The 22,861-nt window shown below is 45.6% G+C and overlaps 1 protein-coding gene across 1 annotated transcript in view; it reads right to left on the reverse strand.

Moving 5' to 3' along the window:
* Window positions 1-1,328: 1,328 nt before the first annotated feature.
* LOC144764989 (uncharacterized) overlaps window positions 1,329-22,861 on the reverse strand; it is a 32,827-nt gene continuing 11,294 nt past the window's right edge. Inside the window, exon 2 of the mRNA XM_078650310.1 lies at window positions 1,329-3,984. Coding sequence (XP_078506436.1) covers window positions 3,248-3,984 — 737 coding nt within the window. The 3' untranslated portion in view covers window positions 1,329-3,247. The remainder of the gene's footprint in view (window positions 3,985-22,861) is intronic.

The raw sequence follows: 22,861 nt of genomic DNA on the forward strand, positions 1-22,861 counted from the left end.
AAGCCTAAGGCTGCAAGAGATATCTTCAATCATGAGGAGCACAAATAAATGAATGCTTGCAGTGATTCATTTGTTTAAAAAAATAAATGTGCCAGTACTCATGCCACCGCTGTTGCTGCACACGTGCAAAGCTGGCGCTGCACCATTAGTTTAGTGCCCTATTGGCTAGTTCTCCTGCTGGGGGAGTAAATCATTAGGGGCCCCTTGTACAAAGCATTTTTGCAGTCGGAAACGTCCAACCACAAAAATGCTTTTACAAATGTACCAAATACAAATTGTGATTCGGTAACATGCTACCTACTTGCAATTAGTGTGTGTGATTTAGTATTTAAAAGGGGCGTGTTTACGGCATTTCTTCCACTTACTGAATCTGCAGGGGCTGTATGAATGTTTTGCGACTGAATCAAGGTCAAATTTTACTGACTCCCTGAAGTAGGTGGTAACCCATTTGCAAATAGGTAGGGGTCCTTTGAAGAATGGATAACAAATATTTTTAAGAGCAGGCAGCTGTCCTACGGAACCCACTGTCTACTCTTAAAAAATTAAACGAAAAAGCTCATTTTTTTTCTTTTTAAATGAATCACATTATCCTTTAAGGAAAATGGGCTGCATAAAAAAAAAACAGACTGCTTATTTTTTTATCATTTTAAATGCATCCCATTATCCTTTAAGTAAAATAGGCTGCATTAAAAAAAAAACAGACTGCTTTTTTAAAAACCAAATCATAGACTGTGATGGTTTTGATTCCAAATGGGTCTCAAATTGCGACCTACCTCACTAATATGCATGAGGCAGGTCTATTTGGCACTCGCTAGCAATCGCTAACGAAACTCAAAAGAGTTTCATACATTACGAATCCCGATTTCCAAATTGCGACTCAGAGTATCGCAAATAAGAAATCGGTATTCCTGATGCTAGTTCATCCTGCCCTAAGTCTTGGTGTATTTTGCATTCTTCGAATGAGGTAAGCAAAAAAGGGCTGGGCTGAAAAACAGAAATTAAAAAATCAGTCTGGACACAGTACTTACTCCTTACAGGAGGTAAATCAAGTTATACCTGGCGGCACTCATAGATACAGGGCTGCTCAGTGGGTTAGCTGCTTTCCATTTGGTTGCGGCAGCACTCTTCACTACCGAAGCCTGAGTGCTGTAGAGCTTACAGAACGACACAAAAATAAATGTGCGCCCTATAGGAGGGGATCTTAAATGCACAGAATGCTGACTCGAACCCATTGAAATGCAAGATACAGCAGGATTTATTTAGGAAAATAGGTCTACATACATCTGCAATAACCACAGTTCAACTACTAACTCTTAAACATATGTGGTAAAAGGTATGAAGGGAAGGGAAAAGAGCCCCTGTTTCTTTCTGCAGCTCCAACGGTAATCAAGCACCAAAAAGAGTGAGCAGCACTTGGGCTGAAGACGGAAGCAAGTCTGTTCCGCGAGGCGAGTACCTCTGTGTGCTGCAGAGGGGCATCGGGCTTCGATTTGTTAGCACATTGGCATCTGCAAATAGGGGGCTGTGCTGAGAGCCCTAGCTGTGAGCTCAAAGTTGTTGTGACGTGTAAGTAGTAGTTTAGTGTGTGATTTGTAAGATGGCGAGAGAGTGTTGCGGCTGTGCCCTCATGTAACGGCGTGAGCGAGGTAGTAAATGAATCCTATATTTGGTTGGTGCAATAGACTCAACTAGCAGTGAGAAACGATCTGGACATTTATAAAGAAATAACACAAGGGTGTGATTGGTTACCGATCATATCTCCTTACATTCTTGTATGGCTGCTCGCAATCATGCTTCACAGGTGACCAGAGCTGCAATTACGGAGCCGGGAAAATGACTCATCTGAATGATGCTGCCTCACTGCGGGCACATATGACTAAGCATGCTTGCGGCCGGGTCAGAAATTAGTTCTCTAAATACGTTTAGCACAGGCATACCATTATGCACTGAGTGCTTGCTTTTTGAACACTTTTAGCTGGGACTTAAACATCAGTATGCCGCACATCATGCCCTTAAATACCGAACAATGCTAATTAGTGCATGGCCTTTTAAAATAAATGAATCTGAAAGGGACGGATCACCCCCGGAGAGCCACAGCTGCCTGTAAAGTCCTGCAACCTCTCTCAGAAACTAGTGCAGCAAACGGCATGCGAAGAAGAAAGATGCTGCACAACTTGTGAACCTCGGCAACCCGATTCCTGCCGTTTAAGAGACACGCTGCAACGTTCTCCCCTCTTCCGCTGTGGTATGTTGCTAGGCCCAAGATCTGCTCTCTGTGCTCCTTCACGCAAGAGATCTTTTTTTCCACGCTGCTCGCTTTTGAAAAGCAAAAGCTGCAAATTGTGCCTCAGTGATGTGTGAAGTATATGCGCTTCGCAACGGAGTTTGCGCACTCGTGGTTATTACACTATATGCACACTCCCTACAGGGAACACTGGCCATTAGGTATTTTTGACTATAAGCCCTAGCTAAATTACAACATTCCAGTAAAACTTACTTTGGGGTAAGCAGGACATAAGATTGTTACAGTGAAAATGGATCTATCTTGTTTGTATTAACTGGTGTTGTAGAAACTTTCGTTTTGAGTGAAGTTTCTGGCATAAACTGTGCAGTGATAGGGTTCAGTTTAGTGTGTATTATTTGGTGCCGTTGCATATGTGCCTTTCGAGTAAATCTCTTCTCACACCCAGTGCAGCGATGAGGCCTCTCACTGGAGTGTAAACTTCGGAGCCATAGAAGATGTGCCTTACCAGTAAAGCTCTTCTCACACACAGTGCAGTGATAAGGCCTCTTTCCTGTATGTGCACTTTGATGCCATACATCGCCTTTCTTTCTGAGAAAAGCGCTTGGAAGACACTTTGCAGTGATAAGGTTTCTCTCCTGTGTGTTTGGTGTTACGAGACTTGACTTTTGATTTTAGCTCTTCTCGCACACAGTGCAGTAAAAAGGCTTCTCTCATGTGTGTACGCTTTGATGCCGTACAAGGCTTCCGTTCTGGGAAAAGCGCTTTGAACACACAGAGCAATGATAAGGTCTCTCTCCAGTGTGTATTAGTTGGTGCGTTTGTAGATTTGCCTTTTGATTGAAGCTCTTCTCGCACACAGTGCAGCGAAAAGGCTTTTCTCCTGTGTGTGTTTTTTGATGATGTACAAGGCCTCCCTTATAAGCAAAGCGCTTGGAACACTCAGTGCAGTGATAAAGCTTCTTTCCTGTGTGTACGATTGGATGCAGTACAAGGGTTGCCTTCTCAGAAAAGGTTTTGGAACACATGAGGTCTCTTTGCTGTGTGTACACTTAGATGCCGTACGAGGTCTCCCTTTTGAGAAAAGCGCTTTGAACACACAGTGCAGTGATGAGGTCGCTCTCCGGTGTGTGTTCTTTGATGCAGTACAAGGGTCGACTTACGAGAAAAGCGCTTCTCACACACAGTGCAATGATGAAGTCTCTCTCCTGTGTGTACACTTTGATGCCGTACGAGGTCTCCCTTTTGAGAAAAGCGCTTTGAACACACAGTGCAGTGATGAGGTCGCGCTCCGGTGTGTATAAGTTGGTGCTTTAGTAGAGTTGCCTTTTGATTGAAGCTCTTCTCACACATGGTGCAGTGAAAAGGCTTTTCTCCTGTGTGTATGTGTTGATGCTGTACAAGGCCTTTCTTATAAGCAAAGCGCTTGGAACACACTGTGCAGTGATGCGGCTTCTCTCCAGTGTGTGTTCTTTGATGCTGTAAAAAAGTTGCCTTTTGAGTGAAACACTTTTTACACGTTTCGCATGGATATGGCCTGAGGCTGGTGTGTCCTTTTTTGTGCCTCACAAGAAGTGTCTCATTGATAAATCCTTTGTCACACACATTACAAGCAAAGCGTCTCTCGCTCATGTGCATTCTGCGCCGTTTTTTTAAGTAGATATTTTTAGTAAAATTCATCTTTCCTCCGGAACCTTTATGACTTTCTTTCACATTCATACTTTCTAGATGTGATTGTTGTTCTGCAAAATAGAAAAAACATTGAAAATTACACATGGAAAATATTTATTGAAAAAGCTGCATTGTTATAATATGGAGAAGTGAACAGTTACAATTCAGGGGAAAAAATGTATGTTCTAAGAAAAAGAGTCACAGTTCCCTTTGAGACACAAATGGTGGCTAGTCCTCCTACATAAAGTGCATTGGCCTAGTCCTGCAGCAGGAGCATGCTGGGAAATCAAGTGATTCACAAGAACCACTGTTAGACATGGGATTTCTGGTTGGCTAGGGTAGGCAACTAAGCCAGGCAGAATCCACCACTCTAGTCAGGGTGAGCCAGATACACACCTGAGATAACCTGCGCTCACCCTCTGGTAGCTTGGCGCAGAGCAGTCAGGCTAGTTTAAAGAGGCAATGTGCAAAGCATTTGTGCAACACACTAGTGCAGCAACACAGTGAGTAAATCACAAAAGGGAATCCACGCAGGATTAAGTAAAAATACATTCTATATTGTACATCCAACAAGACCAACATGACTTAAATCACACCGTTAGTGCAAATAATGCAGGTTTGATAGAGAAAAACACATAAATTACTATGAAAACATAGGTAACAGCGCACCTGCGCTCCTATTACACTTCATATGGTAACTGTAGTGAACGTGGTTGAAGTGATTGCATTTAGAAACCAAACGTACAGCGCAGGAGCACCTACTAAACGCCAAACAGTAATTGAGATTGAGTCTTCCAGCAGTTCTCCTGTATGGACGGTCCTGCGCCATTCTTGAGGTCATCTCCAGAGCAGAGACAATGCTGAACAAGAAATGCCCCTCGCGCTCTTGCGAATTTGGAGCCCACCGGAGCCACTTGAATCGGGTCTCTTTGCCCAAGGGAAACCAAGCCACCCGTGAAGGAGAGCAGGGCGGCTTTACCACTCTGCTCGACCCAACCCGCCTCACAGTACCTTTGTGGGTGCAGGGTCACTGTCATCAGGGCATCTGTAACTTGCTAACAATGTTGTCATGTCTCGGGAGTGGGACCCGATGTTGAGAGCTTCGTGCAGTATACACGTTAAAACCAGAGGACAAGGCTGGCTGGAATGAGCCTCAGAATGCTGGCCGCCGCATGTTACGGAACAACGTGTAATCGAAAGGCCTGCCTTGAAGGCTGTGTGCAGCTCCTGTAGCTCTGCAGCCTTGGACGCAGCACTGTATCACCTCAGAGAAAGTCTTCAGGGGGCTGTTCCTAGAGTCTCATGACCAGAGGGGACACACTAGTTTGTTCTTGGTGGCATCTGACAGTGGTGATATCTTGCCAGACTCTGGGGGCGAGGTTCACAATACAATTCAGCTGCATTGAGCACGCTGGCTCAAGGACGTGTTTGTTTCTCTGGTAATGCCTCCAGGAGAAAAACGCTCACCACATGCTGGTTTGTAAAACATGGAGCACTTCCCTAGAAGGCACAAAGGCACTCCCCTGGTCAGAGCGCTGCACTGCAGGCCCATGATGGTCAGAGGGCTGCACTGCAGGCCCATGGTGCACTCTCCTGTAATGCACAAAGTTTTACCTTGGTGCAGAAGGGTGCACTGGCGACATGCTAGCCCTTGTATAATGGGCTCACCCAGCAGAAGTCTTGGAGAAAAGAGGCAACACGTTCTTTGATGGCCCTGAGATCTCAAGAGAACAGGGGGCAGTCAAACAAACCCTTGGAGAGCACTTCAGTCAGGGCACAAAAGGAGGTGGCAGGCAGCAGACAGCACATACAGTTAGGTTGCAGATTGGCAGTCCCTCCTGTAGTCCAGCAGCAGCAGGTCAACACAACAAGGCAGTTAGTCGAAATGGTGGTTGCTCCTGGCAGCACAGTAGTTCTCATGGCAATGAGCAGTTTGTAGAGCCAACAGTGTTTGGCTTCAAGTCCCAAGCAGCGTCTAAAAACATGGGATTAGAGCTCCAGTACATATACTCAAAAATGTATTTGATGAACGGGTGACTTCAAATGAACCCTCAGAAGTGTGCAACAGTCCCTTGCAGCCCATTCCTGGCTCCAGACGATCAGTAGGGGGTAAATCAGCCCTTTGAGTGAGGGCAGAACACAACTTACTCAAATGAAAGTGTGAATCACCTCTCTCCCAGCCCAAGAAGACTATCAGCATGCAGATGAATGCAGATGAATTCCCTGTCACACCCAGCCCCTCCCATTGGAAAAGCTTTGTTGTCATGGCTCTTCCAAACATGATAGTTGCAGGAGTTTCCTCTGTGGTTGAGTGAGGGGGTCAAACGGTAACCTCAAAGAATAGTGTTCAAAACACCTTCGAGGTCGAGCTTCCCCAATGCAGAATGCTGAACAGATTTCTTTAGAGTACTCATGAGGCGTTCTACCAGACCATTGGCCTGGGGTCAAAGGGGAGTGCTTTTTTTGATGCTTTATATTGAGATGATTTAGAAAGTTTTTGAATTCTCGACTATTAAAAGGTGGGTCGTTATCAGATTTTAAGATTGCAGGTACAAGTCATGTCGCAAAGATGCCATCTAGGTTTTGAATAACCCTGCTCATATGTAGTGGATGAAATGTCTTCTACCAATGGAAAATGGGAGTATTGATCAACAATAACTAGAAGATAATGTCCATTATCCAGAGGGCCATAAAAAAATTCAATAGCAATTCTCTCCCAAGCATGATGGGGCAATTCTGACACAATCAAAGGTTGATGAAAGACAGTTTCATATGTGACAAGTCTTCAATTATTTTTTGACCATTTGGTCAAAATACGGAAACCAGACTCGATCACGGAGAGCTCTCTTAGTGGCAACTATTCCTCGATCTCCTTCTTGGGCAAATTCGACTACTTGTTGTCAGAGATTTTGATGAATAACAATCCATGTACCTCGCAGAATGAGGCCTTCCTGCGTTACTGAAAGTTCATCTCTTACATTTCTGAACTTCATATACTCGCTGTCATTAGTGAGAGGTCTAGAATACTGGTTCCACAACTTTTAATCTTGACATGCCACTACCTTATCTCGTGGCAGTGAATATTTGCTCTAAAGCCAAGGCAGTTGGTGTACTCCATTTCACAATAAATTTGATGTAATCCTCCACTGTCTTAGATGGGGTACCAGGGCATAATCAGCCAGTTTCTGATCTTTCACTGGACGATGAAGAATCGTGTAGTTGTATTCTTGTGACCTCAAACCCCAACGCTCAATTCGAGGAGGCATTTTTGCTGTGGGATTGCCAAATACCATCAACAATGATTGGTGATCAGCCACTAATGTGAAGAGCTTTCCATACACAAACACGTGGAAATTATTCACAAGCCCAAACCAGTGCCAAACTTTCTTTCTCAGGGTGCCAGTATGCATGTTCAGTTTGTTGCAGGCTCTTATTGGCATGTACCACAATATGTCTCGGGAAATTGACGGTCCCTTGTGCTGTGCAAGGATTGCACCTAACCCTACAGGGCTAGAATCAACTGCAACCTCTGTATGGAGTTTGGGATCAAAGTCGGGTATTTCAATGGCATTCTCAAAGGCTTGCTTGATTTTTTGGACGCTCTGTTGGCCTTCCGCAAGCTCCTGAAAACCCATCTCTTCAAGGGATCGCTCTAACATTGCTGTTCCTCTGCCGCTCGGTCCATAAGCGCTAGGAGTCCTCAGGGGAGCTACGCGCTATATAAACTTAAATTCATTCATTCATTCTTCTCACACTCATCTGACCAATGAAAAGATACATACTTTTTGGTTAGTTCTGGTGCAATGAGCATAGCAAAGTCTTGCATGGATCTAGAACAGTAATTGACCGTTCCAAGAAATAATCGTAAGACAGAAATGCTTTGTGGGGGATTGGCAGTAGACAATGCTTGTACTCTAGATGGATCAGGTTTCATACCTCCATCACAAAAGACATGGCTGAAGAATGTCAAGCTTTTCTTGTGGAATTCACATTTGTCAGCATTCAGAGTTAAGGGCTGCATCATTCAGCAAACGACATACTTGCATGAGAGTTGTGCAATGCTCTTTCTGTGCAGCCCCACAATAACAATATATCACTATAGTTAAATACATTGACTGCAGGCTATATGATATGTCAAATGAGGTCTTGGAAAAGTTCTGCAGCAGAGGAAATACCAAAACTCAATCGCTTTTAGCAAAACAAACCAATATGCCTAGAAAAGGTTGCAATGTATCTGGATTTTTCTTCAAGGTCCAATTGGTAAGATCCTTTATTTAGGTTGAGTCGAGAGAAGAACTCTGCGCCATTCAATTGAGGTATTATATCAGCAATGTGCGGATTGTGAGTTTTTTCTCACTCAGTTGCCTTATTGGCCTGACGCATGTCAACACTTATGCGTACAGGTCCTTCACTGTCTCTTTTAGGCACTGTTACAATGGGAGAAAGCCATGGTGTCGGACCAATGGAGCGTTCAATGATGCCATATATAAGTAAAAAATGAAGTTCCTTTTCAACAGCTTCTTGCAAGTGAAACACAACTCGTCTCTGTCTTTGATGAAAATTCTCATTTATGTGTAATCTTACTTTCATTGTTTGACTTTTCCCGACCAATAAAATAATGAAAGAAATCGACTTACAACTTGATGATGAGCATTCATAGTGTAGTTCACTGATATCAGTCCCATATCAGCAGCACTATGGAAATTTAGCAAACACTTGAAGCTGTTCCTTGAAGTACATGAATAGGCACATTCACCACAGTTTTCTTTTGTTTCATCGTGGCTACAAAATTTTTATTTGACTTTTGAAGGGCGTTGAGGCAGCCCATGAGTATACTTTAGTCTTTGAGTTCGTAAGTTGTGGTACCGGAGATAATTTGCGATACATCTCCAGCGGCATAATATTTATCGACGCACAGCTGTCTTCATGTTGAATTGTCTTCACTTTGGATTTTTCTCACATTCGACTAGCCCCATATGTACATGCCTTTTTGAAGTAAACATCAATATTGCACAATTATCATTGTCCCTTTCATTGTAAACAGACACAGAGGAATTCTTTCTCGATGATTTAGACGATTATCAACTTCATCTTGTGTCGATTTGCCTCAATTGGTGTGACCGCTTAGCCTTGTGGGAATACATCGAATGTCACTGATGTAGCGTTTGGTCGGACATTTTGTCTTCACGCTGCAACACACTTACTTTTATCTTCACGTTGCAAGTCATCACAAAATGATTCGCTTTACCACAGTCTATGCATATCTGTCCAATTGCGAGACATTTACCTTCATTTGGAAATGACAGTCCATGTCTGTAACACGTTTGGTCGGACATTTTGTCTTCTCGCTGCAACACACTTACTTTTATCTTCACGTTGCAAGTCATCACGAAATTATTTGCTTTACCACAGTCTATGCCAGTCAGTCAGTCAATTCCTTTATTTTCGATAAATTAATATCATATAAAGACAAGAAAACAGTCATAGAAAATATACAATTAATTACAATAGATATAAAATGGATTACAAAATTTCTAAAAATAGAACAACGTTTTTCCTAAAATTCATTCCATATGATATAAAAATTTACATTTTAAATTTGTATCACATTTTTTATTTAAAAATATTCCTAAAAACCACATTTATGTACGAGTATCATGGTGTCGGCCTGCCCTTAATGGTATTTTTTCTAAACATGGGGTCTACTATTCACAAATGTTTAAGAGCGGTGGAGATGTGGCATTCTTTTTCCTGATTCGGTTGGCCGCAATTAAAAAACTAGCAACATGAAACATTATTTTAGGTGTGCTAAGTTGTTTTAAATACACGAGTGCCGGCCTGACTTGTACAAATCCTGCTTCTCTGAGAATTGGTAATAAATATTTCCTCCTACACTCGTTAAAATAATCACAAAACATAAAAAAAATGTAAGGTGTTTTGAGCGGAGAAATCGTCACATGAGCAAGGATCTGCCTGTTCTGGGCTACACCATTTGTGATAAACACCCAGAGTAAAGTGAATTAGATTTAACCGAAATCTGGTCAAGAGGAACCGAAGGTAGGGATTGTTTACTATGACCAAGTATGGTTCCGGTCCTATGCAGGTGACCAATGCATAGTTTTCCCTTACCCTGGGTTTTCCCATCTCTGTTTCCTCTCGCTCTAGGGAAAAAAGGCCCAAGAGGGCTTTTTTTGTTAAAGCAATATCTTTATTGGTTATTGTTTCCGGGGAAGTAAATAAACCAATACGCCCTATTCTCTGGAACCCAGCTCTTATGTATGCCAGCCAGGAAATTTTATGTACTTTGTCCAATCTCTGGCAATCCCTAATTATTGAATGGTTTAAGGTGATCTCACCATTCAACCATATTCTTAACCAATAAATCAAAGGTGCGATTTTGATCCGATCAGATATATACCCAAGTCCCAACTCTGTGTGAGTTGAGAAAGTAGGGGTTGATTGAGGAACTGAGAGTACACTTCTTAAGAACTTGTTCTCTACTAGTTGTAGTTTCTCTTCGCTTGTGTAACCCCATATTTCACACCCGTAAGTTGCAACTGACAGACACTTGGATTCATATACTTTTAAGATTGCATTGGTTGGTTTAGCTCCCAGTTTTTTACTAAACCCCATAAGCCCTGAAACTGTCCTCATAAATGCCAGCGAGCGGCTATGATTTTGTGCCCGCCAAGTGCCCTTCTGATCGAAGACCACCCCCAAATAGGGAAATGTAGGGACACTACAAACCAATTCACCATTACAGAAGAAGGTTTTTACTTTGTTATTTGAGATACTTCTTCCTGTAATGAGAACCTGGGATTTCTTGGCATTTACTTTCAGGTCCAGGTTTTGCATGAAGGAACCAAAAACATTCAGCAGTCTTTGTAAGCCTACCCCGGTTTGCGATAAGAGAACGGCGTCATCCGCGTATAGGAGAACTGGTATAACCATTTCCCCCACACGCGGACTGTCTGCGGGGACCTCCCCCAGGGTTTGTTCTAGGGCGTTTGTATAGAGTGTAAACAGCAAGGGTGCCAAAATGCACCCCTGCCTAACGCCCCTATCCGACCTGAACTGCTTAGTACACCTTCCGTCTGTATTCACTCTGATTTTGGCCGTAAGGTTTGAGTGCAGATCTGCTATGAAGTGCACTAAGGGTGCGTCTACCCCCATTTCGAGCAGGATGTTCCAAAGTTTGGATCTATTTACAAAGTCAAATGCCGAGGAGAGGTCCTTGAACCCCATGTACATGGACCCCTCCCTGGCCACAGTGTACTTGTTAATTAAAAGGTGTAAATTCAAACATTGATCTATAGTACTATGTTTTGATTTAAAACCATACTGAGCTTTCAACAGGACACCTCTATCAGCCAAGCTATCGTTTAGTCTATGCAACAGAACCCGACCCAGGATTTTTACAGGTGAGTCGATCAGCGAAATGGGTCTATAACAAGTGGGGTCCTGTCTAGAACCCTTCTTAAAGATTGGCACGATTATTGATGTGGCCCATGTAGAGGGGATGCTATCATGCCCTATTGAGTTAAAAACATTTGTTAGGACTTTTGCCCACAGCTTGGGTGCGGCTCTGAACAGGTCCGCAGGGACCCCACCCGGGCCGGGGGCCTTATTTTTAGTCATTTCCCCTATCAACCTTTCAATTTCTGCAGTCTCAAACCTTAACGAATGTGCGACATGATTCACTGCGTGGTTCATGATATTATCTCCACTTTGAGGAAAGCTGTATATCTGCTCAAAGTGGGCGATCCAGGCCTCATCAGTGATGTTACAATCTAACACAGTATTAACATTGTTTGCAAACAGTGGCTGATTTATTATTTCCCAAAATCTAGAGCTGTTTTTCAAAACTTCTGGTGACAGCAGATAAGTCCATGCCTCATCTCGTAATTCCCTTTTTCCAACGCATACGGCTTGTTTATAGGCTACTCTATTTTGGGCTACCAACCCCCTTACCCTTGGGATGGTCTTGAGGGATTTAAGGAGTGCTGCGTGAGCAGATGAGCACTTTTTATCGAACCATCTATTCTCCAAATTGGGTTTGCGTTTATTCTTGACTGTCAACTTTTGATTTACATGTGCACAAATAATGTTAAATGCATTTATTACATTTGGACCTTGTCCCGTTTCATCTAGGCAAGTGTTTATCTCAGCCCCTGAATTCAGTAAGATTTCTGATATAAAAGTCTCAGGGACCACTTTTCCCCATTTTAGTTTCCTTCCTTGGTCCGTTGGTATAACCTCTCTTGCCTTCCTTTTGGGATCAGATCTTAAAGACAGTGCTGATAGTTCAATTATCACGGGATTGTGATCACTAAAGGTTGAGACCTCTGTAAAATACCTAAGGACTAAACCTAACAAAAAAGAAGTTAAAAAATATAATCAATGACTGTGCCCGTGTCTCTATCCCTCCCTTTAAATGTGGGGATCCCACGTTCCTCCTCACCACACCCCGATTCATAGAGATTCCGGTTAGCTAAAAAAAGTTCCAGGTACTCCCCCTGTTTGGTGTGCTCAAAGTGAGAATGTGCTGAAAACTGTGGACCTTCATACATCTTACTCCCACACTTATTTTCGCACGGATGAATATTTAGGTCCCCCATTAGGATTACTTCAAAGGAAATTGACCTGCTACTGTATAATGATAATAACTCCTCTAACATGTCAAAATTTTTATCTGTGTCTTGAGAGTTATAAAAATTTAAAAATAATATATTGTCTGAATCTGTGGGAATACATCGAATGTCACTGATGTAGCGTTTGGTCGGACATTTTGTCTTCACGCTGCAACACACTTACTTTTATCTTCACGTTGCAAGTCATCACAAAATGATTCGCTTTACCACAGTCTATGCATATCTGTCCAATTGCAGGATATTTACCTTCGTGTGGAAATGACAGTCCATGTCTGTAACACGTTTTCTTTTTCTGTGGAGACAGGACATTGTGCCCCTCGGCCTTGAACCTTGTCTTACTTTTCGTGCTCATGACCGACGCACTTTGGGCGCCTACAGCCTCCATGTCAGTCACTTGGCAATAAGCACTCTTGTCAGCGCAAGCAGCCTTGAGGACTTGATACAAGCTCAGTTTCCATCAGCATTCGTCGTTGAAATGCATACGACAGACATCCATTGATTTCTCCGAGGAGGGTTGCCTCCTCATCATAAATTAATTTAATTTACAGTGCTTTACCAAACATCCAGTCTTTGAACAAACTCATCAATGGTCGTACCTGGTCCTTGGCATTCTTGGCTGAATATGTATCTTTTATAATTCACATTTGTCACTGGCTTAAGCTTGACACTAAAGGCCTTTTCCATTTGATCATATGTCTTTTCACCTTCTTGCAAATTCTTGTTCATGGCTTCTTTCACTCCTTCGCCGGTCATGTTTCTCAAGATACTTTATACTCTTTTTCATCTATTGCATCTAAGAACTCTTCAAAAGTCTCTATCCATCCATCGATCGCCAATATTCTCTTTTTTTGCAATATCACACGCAGTTGGCAGTTTTAAGAATGCACCAGCCGTGTATACATTGGAGGACAGTAGTGCTCTCTCAGGCACTTCCTGTGGAACTTGATCAGACAGAGCTTTTCTAGCACCTCGTGATGTGCTGGCTTCGGGGTCAGCCTTAATGGCTTTTGGAGCTTGGATCTCGTCCTGGCTCTCCATCGGAGCTCCGTATGTTATGGCTGTCTAAGGAGTTGTTCTGAGCCCCTTAGGCCGCAGCTTTGGTGGTAGGCCGACCTATTAGTCCCCCTGGCCAACTGGCCTTCTCAGGGGCTCTAATGCCCTATGTCCCAAATGTCAGGGCTGCTGCCAATGCAGCGGAATTCGCAGTGCGCAATTGTGCTGGGCAAAGGAGTGCATCTCACTCCTACCTCATTCAGAGAAGCCCCCAAAGGAATGCTGGCCTAAACATGGCAGCTGCTCACTACGTGCTGGGCAGCTGTGCAATCTAAAAAGATGGGCACTGGCACCCTCTGTCCCCCACTGGGATTCTAAAAAAATAAATGGGCCCAAACGTTGCAGCTTGCCTGCGCTTCGCAGGGCAGCTGAGGGAATGCACCGGCTGTCCTGGCACTCACTGTGCCTCTGGCGCCCAAAATAATGCCCCACAAGCAATGAGGACGGGCAAAGTGCACATGGGAGTCCCGCCCTGGGACTCTGAAAATAAACTCTGCCCCAAATGTTGCAGTTGCCCACTGTCACGCGGGGCAACTGTAACGAAATCTGGCCAACACGGGGAAGAGCAGGGGCCTCTAGTTGGAGATTAGACTGGAGATGGGCCCAAAACGTTGCAGCTACCCGCTTCTGCGGCGCAGATGAGAAAATGCCACAAGTACCAACAATGTGCCTCGAACGGCACCAACACGGCGGTGCATTCAGCCCCCCTCACTCACTGGGGCTGCACTGGCAGATTTCTCTGGGTTCCGGTGGGTGGGAGCAGGCACCGACAACGTGACTCGTCTCTCTCCCAACCCTGGGACCCTCCTCACCTAGTCGGGCGGTCTCTCTCTTCTTTTGGTCCAAGGAACGCGGGGTAGGCTCCCGCCCGCTTCCTTTCTCCTTTTTCCACAGGAGCGCGGGGTAGGCCCCCGTCTGCTTCCGGCTTCTTGCAGAGCGCCCCGCCCACAACCAGGCCGCTCTAGTGAGAAGTTGGCCTGATATATGATATTTCAAGATTATATTTGGTAAAAACAACAGCAAGCTCAAATCCCACCGCTGCCACCAATGTGAGAAGTTGGCCTGATATATGATGCTCACTAGTTCTAGTGATCACCTTGTATCAGTCCAAACAACCCTTATGGTGATTGGTTGTAAGTCAACCTTATAGACCAGCTATCCTAATGGTAGCATGGACAAAGCAGTCTTAGGCTAAACTCTTTTGGCATGTGAAGCCAGCTGATTTACCACATATAACCCCTTGAATACCAGATGAAAGGACACCACACAGGTCGTTATGAAAATAAACAGTATATTTATTAATAACAAACACCTCTGAACTCTTTATATGAGGTCAGAGGGCTAAGCACATGACAATCTCTTAGGAAAAATACGATAAGTTGCACAAAATCACAATGGTGTCCTAGGGGCACGACAAACCATATACTAAGTAAATGGTATAAGGAAATCGATAGAAGGAATGGAGCTGTCCAGAGGCTGTAGGTTCGCTGGGACTACACTATCCTAACCTCAGGTAAGTAATAGGAGGCCCACGGGACACGTGTGCAGAGTGTGAACTCACACGCGAGATGCGGAACAAAGACAATGGACAGTACAGTTCGAGAAAAACCCTGACTGGTTAGGACTAAAACGACTGTGAATCTGGACACTAGGAGAGTTAATCTACCCTTGAGCACCGAAATGCTCTTGTTACCTCACCCACGGGCTGCGGGTGCATAGGTGCGAAGTCGTGTCGGGTTTCCGCATTGAAGTCTATGGAGCCTGGAAGAAAAGATGCTGCAGGCGACCAGGTGGAAGATGTCCGGTGCGATCCACAGGTGGATCGAGGAAGAAGAGGACCTGAAAGCAGAGGGGACAATGTTCAAAGTCACAAGCCAGTGAATGGAGTGGAACCAGGAAGGAACCAGATGTCGTCGTCGCGATCAGGTGAAGAGTGGACGCTTGTTTCTGCAGCCACGTGGACCAGGAGGTGTCTTCGACGACCAGGATGGAGGCACGAGCTGTCCCACGCAGGCTCTCGCTGTCAGATCCGGATTTGGAGTCAACAGGCCTTGGAAAAGGCAACCCACGCGGTGAGTGGAAACGGCGTCTGGAGTGGACCAGGAGGGTCCGGGGTGCACCTCTTTTGGAAGGGAGCATGGGCCAGTCTGGAGCAACCAGACCAGCAGTGAAGATTTCAAGGATCGTCGTCTAGGAGGTCACTAGCCAGCCCGCAAGTGACCAGACAACGCGTCGAGCAGCAATCAAGCAAAAGGTCCCCATGCAGATCTCGTGGATGCTGGGGGGCTGGTCTTCGGTGCAGGAGCTGCTCGGGCTGGGGCTTCGCAATCCCCAAAGCACTTACTCGAGGATGCCTCTGAAGTTGTGCTGGAAGCGAAGTGCAGTTTCTTCAAGATGGCAGGTCCCACGTGTCTCGTCGCACCCACGGGTCTCAGCTGTGCTGCAGATGTGAGTTGAGGTCGGAGAGGTCTGGGAATCCGGGTCTCGTCGGGCTCTGAAGTCTGGATCCTCGAGGGAAGACGACAAAGTGAAGCCGATGGACGCTTGATGGTGCCTGCAGTTGCAGGGTGGACACTCCTTGCCCACAAGGGAGATTCTTCAGTCTTCTGTGGAGCAGAACGTCGAAGTCCAGAGTTTCTTCTTGTAAAGTTGTTCAGGATAATCTAATTTGGAATGGGAACAGCTCCTACCTTTATTCTCCTAAAGGGGGCTGTACTGTGACTAGGTCCCTCCCATCGGTGGGACCAGGAAGGGGGGTGGTTACACCCCCTATCCTTTGTCCGGTTTCGCGCCAGAGCTGGTGCAGGGATGCCCCAGCAACTGGTTTGAACCGGTGTATGTACAGGACACCTTGTGTGCCCCAGGCATGTCTCATTCCTTTCAGGCCTGTCCTACCCAATACACAAAATCCTGTCTGGGTGGTGCTAGCACCTCCCAAGGAAGGAAACCCTTTGTCCGAGCCTCCCTCGCTGGAAGGACTCCCAGCAGCAGGAGGTCAGACTTGTGTCTGTGGTGGCAGCATCCATTTTGTGATGCCAAGGCTTGAGTTAACTTTAACCGGGGTTCGCAGTTACATACATGTCATGTCCCTCTAAAAGGGTGGAATGCTACCCCCGTCGCCAGAATTGGCGAGGGGGTAGTATTCCAATTCGTATGACACCTTACTCGACATGTTTTGATAATGCTATACCAAAGTTAGCATTCAACCGCGAGGATTATAATGCACTTAAGAGTATATGGTATAGCGTTATCATGGAACAGCTATTAGGACTTGGTTCCGCAAGCTGCAGACGGGCTCAGCTCATGCCAGAGCACCATCTCACATAATTCCAAGCACTCTGCCTTCAGGATTGATAAGGCCTGCCATAGGAGTGACTGATAGGAGTATATGTGTCCATTTTAGGGTTAGATATAGGTATACTATATCTACAGCAAAGGGTGATTACACCACCTTGCCCCAGCTGTCTTACCAGCCAGTTGTGTCTGTTTAGATGGCCAGCCAGGGGTGGCATAATACATGCTTCAGCCCCTGGTAGGCCCTGGGTACACCTATGCCCTGGGTACCTAAGGTACACTGTACAGGGACTGATAAGGTGGCCCAGTACCAATTGGTAAATGCACCTAAAGTACATGGTTGTCAATTTAGAGAGAGAACAGCTAGGCTGTGGGTCTGATTACCAGGCCCACAGCCAGGGAAAGTCGTAAACCAGTGAAGCAAAAAGCAAAAATCTGGGGTGACCATAGGATTGCAGACCGTACTCTCCTACAGCTCTGCCTGGCTTCCGCGTCGCCGCGGGCAGCGTGGGGGCCCCTCCTGTAGAACCTCTGTGTTCTCGGCGGTGGCAGCCTCACGCCGGGGGGGCAGAACAGGCAGGGTGGGCTCACACTTTGTTTTGTTTTTTTAAGTACTAATACGTGGAAATAGCGGCAATGCGGGGTGGGCACCCGCCGGCAGCACACACAATTGCGGGGTGGGCTCCAGCTTCAATAAGGAGCTCAGGGGGTATCCCACACGCTGGGATTCCCTCGCAGCCTCGCGCTGAGGAAGGGCCTGCTCCTCTCCCCTTAGGTGACCCAAATACAGCGCTCACGAGGCGCTAGGCCACAAAAGTCCTCAAAAAGGCAGAAATAAGAGAGACCTTGGTGCTGGGGAGACCCCAGCAAAGTGCAGCCGGGAAGGCCAGCATGCAGGGCGGTTCCTCCTGACAGAGTGTCCGCCCAAAGTAAGAACAGCACAACACTTTCATGGGGTCACAGCCCGTACATTTATAGGACAATTTCCTTTGTGTTACAGCATTGGGCTTGGGAAACCTGATGCAATTGATTTTGGAGCACTCGGTTTACCAGGCTCCTCTTCCCTATTGTTAGGTGGGGGCTCAGTGATCAAACGCACCACAGGGGGCGGAGCCAGCATTGTGGAGGGAAGGCACAGCCCTATTCAGGTCCCAGGTGCAACTCCTCTCTTCCATCTGCATGCAGATCTCTCTATTCATCACTGGGCTGACTCACCCTGTCTCCTGGAGCCACCCACACCATCCAGCCCCTGTCAATCACAAGCCAGACATGCAATTCACATTAGGCAGGCAGACACACAGCAATGCCAACTTCTAATAGTGGCATTTTTCTACCACTCACTATAAATCTGTGCACACCATTGCACAGCATTTATTTTCATAAGTCCATACATACTAAACTCGCCCCTGCACTCCTCTCATACCAGGAATTACCATGGACACACATATCCCCCCATGCATTCCTGTGGGAGGGCAGGCCAATCTCACCACAGGCACTCAGACAGCGCACGCACTCTACACTGGGCAACAGAGCTTAAGTGCCCAGAGTCTAAAATCACTACCAGCATGTCAGAGCTTAAGGCAAAAAGTTCAGGGGTGAACATGCAAAAAGGGCCAAGTCCAACACAGATGAAAAGTGGGCGAAGTCTAGGGAAGAGCGAGCGCTGCACTCAGCTTTAAAGTTACAAAATAAGCCTTAAACGGCACGGCTGAAGCGGCGAAAGGAGAGGGTGTTGCTTGTAGTGTTGCTTCTGGTGTATGCAGCAGAAGGGAGGTACGGTTGATGAAGCAATAAGAAAAAAATGTGAGTAGACTGACAGCAACATACTGGTTACCTTGGACTTCTGCGCATTATATCCTAGTATCCCCAAATCTGGGGGGGATTACAGCATTTTTTGGAAATCGGAGACACCATTCTACTTGATTATTCTGGAATGCTAACAGATTTCATTACTGTTGTTTTGGCGAACAATGACTTTATCCGGGGAGTAGTATGATTTTACAGCAAGTTGCAATAACTTAGCATGGCCAGATTATCAGGCACAATCTGTTTTAGGATTTCACCCGATGCACTTGGCTCTTCACAGGGTATCCTTCAGGATCACAACGGTGTTCTTCTTGTTCTATCTGGTGGTGGTGACTTAACAGCTGCATTTCTTATCCCTATGTCATTGTTACAATTGTGTGAGATACTTTGTATATCCTCTTGCAGCCTTGAAAAAGTCTCTATGACAAAACACGTGACGTCTGCCTGTCTGTAATGGATTTTACGTCTCAGGCGCAAGAAAGGTGAATAATTGTGACAACAATAAATCACAACAAACATCTCTGATCTTGCAGTACTTCTTTACTGGCCACAAGGCATGGCCATTGGACTTCGCTGAGGGCTTCAGTATTCCTCTGCTCATTTGGAAGCAAGGTGTTGGCAGGATAAGCCTCTTTGACTTAACGAGGGGGAGCAGCTGTCACTTATCACAGTTGCACATCACATAGTCTCTGCATGAGAACTCTCACAAAGGAGTTATGTTATGTTATTTTAATTTCTATTTATATAGCGCCAAATCATCGACAGGTCTCTTAGCGCTTGCTTTGGGAACCCGTCCTGGCTTTCCCTGCGAGATTACCCCTACTGGGCATCCCCAAGGTGAAGACCAGGCATCCCGCCGCGGGGGGCCTTAGTGGAGATTAAGCAAGCTATTGCCCAGAGCTGCACTGAACCCATGATTCAAGTAGGCACGGAGGCGAGAATTATCGACTCTGTGGACATTTGGGCTCAAGACCCTGCCGCGTCGGGAATTAAACCCTGGTCCCGGGTCTGACCTCTGCATCAGGGTCTGCCTCCTTTAACCAGTGAGCCACACTTCTCCACCAGTTATCGCTGGTCTTTTGTGACTCCAGACAAGCTGGACCCAGGGCAAGGAGGAAGCGGATGCCTGACACGTTATGGAGGTGGAAGCCTCTAGAAACACCTACTAGTGGGCGCCAGGTATAAATATTGGACTCCAGACCGCAAAAGAATAAATGAGGTCCCAGTGCCACCTACTGTCCCTTCTGATACTTCATGCCAATAAAAACAACTCTCAACAAAGTCCCACAAAATTATAGTGTCAGAGACAATTTACATCAATAACACCTAGTGACCCTCCTAACATATCTCACCATTAAAATGAACTCTCAGCCAAGGTCCACAATGCTAAAGTGCAAGATGTTCTCTTGCGAGTAAACTGTGTCTTTATATCGACGCGGTTATTCTAAGCGTACATGGGGATTGTTTTGCCCATCTTCTTCCAATATTATCTCGTGCATATACTGTTATCTCAAGTTGATGCTGCTTCCTATCCTATCATGTGCCTATAGCAGTGACCCAACCTTTGTGATGTCTACTAGTCTATGCTGATATTGATATACTACCTATGATGTAGGTGTATAACTTGTATATATGCTGTTGAATATAAAGGACGTTTCTGCAGACTGACCAATAAACTCCATCACAACCTCCAGCTCCGAGATACCATGGCCACTAAGAACCCAGTGACATCAACAGGTCCTCTGGCGCTTTTCGGCATTCAATGCCCCCTTTTCCTCAAAGGAATCCTACCAGATCGCCTTGGTGACCTTTTTCACACGCCTCTGACACTCGCTTCCCACTCTTCCAAAGAAGTGCCCACCAACCGTCCACTGAAGGCCCCAATGTTACAATCAGGCGGTCATCTCAGCTGTTGGAGGCTGCCTCTTGACCACTATGCACACCTCTGAATGAGTCTCCTGAAGTCTAACTTTGGTTATCCCCAGAAACAACTTCTGAGTATCACTTCAACTTCGGGAGCGTGGAAAGATACGCCCCAACTCATTTCTGCAAAACCTCTCCAAACATGCTGCTAAAAAGTACAAACACAAAATCCTTAAAGAACACCCAGCGACACTAATAACAGACATCTTCTACAATCCAACACACGGAAGTCTTAAAATGGACTTCATCTTCTACACTACGAAACCCACCAAAAGGAGAGAAAACGTCATTCAACACCTTCATGTAACTAATGCTGCCAATGTCCCTTATGGATCTAAACAAACTATATCCCTATCCCAGAACTTTAGCGGTGATCGGTCCATAACTATATACAGAAATGGGAACATCCTAATCCAAGCCACTGAAAAAAATAATCTATTTTCCACTTTCCGCCTCTCTGTGCCGCCATGCCATTCGCTCCCACCACCACTCCTCCACCCTCTCCCATGCACGCCCTACTCTACTAGCTGAACCTTCTACTACCAAACCCCCTCGCACTGCCCCCACCTCTACCCCCCCTACAGCCTCTCTGATCCCCAGACGCATTGAAGTTTCTGTTTCGATACCAAAACTACTTACCCCCTCTCCATGGCGCACCTCCACTGCCCAGCTTGACTTATCTATCCCTCTGGAGTCGTCTCAGTCCTCTAACCACAGCAGGCTGGATACTACATTAGCCCAGGAGCGGCCAGTGCAGGTAAGAGCAGTGGGGGTCCGGGGGAATGCGACAGACAACGACAAGGGAAAATTAAATAAATCATTTCCCCCTCGTTGTCATCTATTGAATCCCCCCACCCAGCCTCAGCACTCTTACCTGCACGGGTCGCTCCTGCATTAGCCTCCGCCACAAACTCTGACGAGCTCCATCACACTTCACTTCCTACCACTGACCCAAACGCCACTCAACTGATCCCTACAACAGCCCAGCTTGAACTCACAATCAACACTATTCTGGATGAAATCTCGTAAGAACGCAAAGATTACCTACTTCCTGCCCCAGCTTAACGCATCTATAGCGAACACTGATCCTGCCACAAACATACACTCTGATCCCCTATCCTTTACCCCTAGACAAACTATCCCCTATATCCATCACCAACTCAAACATAGATGCACCACGACTGAAATCACGCTACGGGAAGCTGAAATGCTGAGCAACACGTATGACAATGCCCCGAGCAAGCCTTGTCGCCGCCAGATCCCAGTCATCCTTGGCACAACTAGAACCCTGAACACCACTCACCCTCCCAGGCAGCCTACCCAAATAACAACCATCCAACCCTGTCAGCCTGGTTCAAGATCACTACCTATGCATGCTACTAAACTGTCAGTCAGCAGTCAAGCATGCCACTCAAATAGCCGAAACCATCCTAGGACACAAAATTGACTGCTGCTTTCCAACTGAAACCCAGCTGAACGACCACTCATTCTATTTTATCAATTTCCTCAACCCACAGGGCTTCTCAATCATCCGGAGGACAGCTAAGATCGTATTGGTGGTGGATTAACCATTAAACACAAAAACTATCTGTGCTTACCTCCATTCTTCAACACGAAATACCCTACCTTTGAATATGTAGGAGTTCAACTCTTGTCCAAAGACCCCAATCTATCAAAATTTATGTAATCTATCACCCACCTGGTAAAAAATGACACATTTTTGAGGACTAAATAAACCTATTAACGCAAAACTGCCTTAAAGGCAACACAGACATTCTATTAGGAGACCTGAACCTGCACTTGAACAATGCCGATGATTCAACAGTACAAGCCCTATCCACCCTCCTGGAAGCAAACGATCTCAACCAACACTGCAATAAACAAACTCATATCAAGGACTCTACCCTTGATGCAATCATCTCTAAGCAGAACACCTTATCCCTCCGTTCTATCCTAACCACTGACTGGACTCACCACCACCTAATTCTTTTTAATCTCAATGCCATCCAACCAAAGGCCCATCCCCAAAATACCCGGCACAAGCACTGAGCGAGGAACATACATTGAATCTCCCAGGCAGAGTTAGAAGCGTTAGTCAGTTCCAAAATTCCAAGGTGATGATCTCACCGCCCACTACAACAGACAAGCATTTACAATGCAATGGTCTCGGCATTATTAAAGGTAGAGCTATTGGCATTGCTCATTACATTTTTTTTTGTTT

This window comes from Lissotriton helveticus, chromosome 1_1 (assembly GCF_964261635.1).
Source record: "Lissotriton helveticus chromosome 1_1, aLisHel1.1, whole genome shotgun sequence".
Taxonomy (NCBI): Eukaryota; Metazoa; Chordata; class Amphibia; order Caudata; family Salamandridae; genus Lissotriton; species Lissotriton helveticus.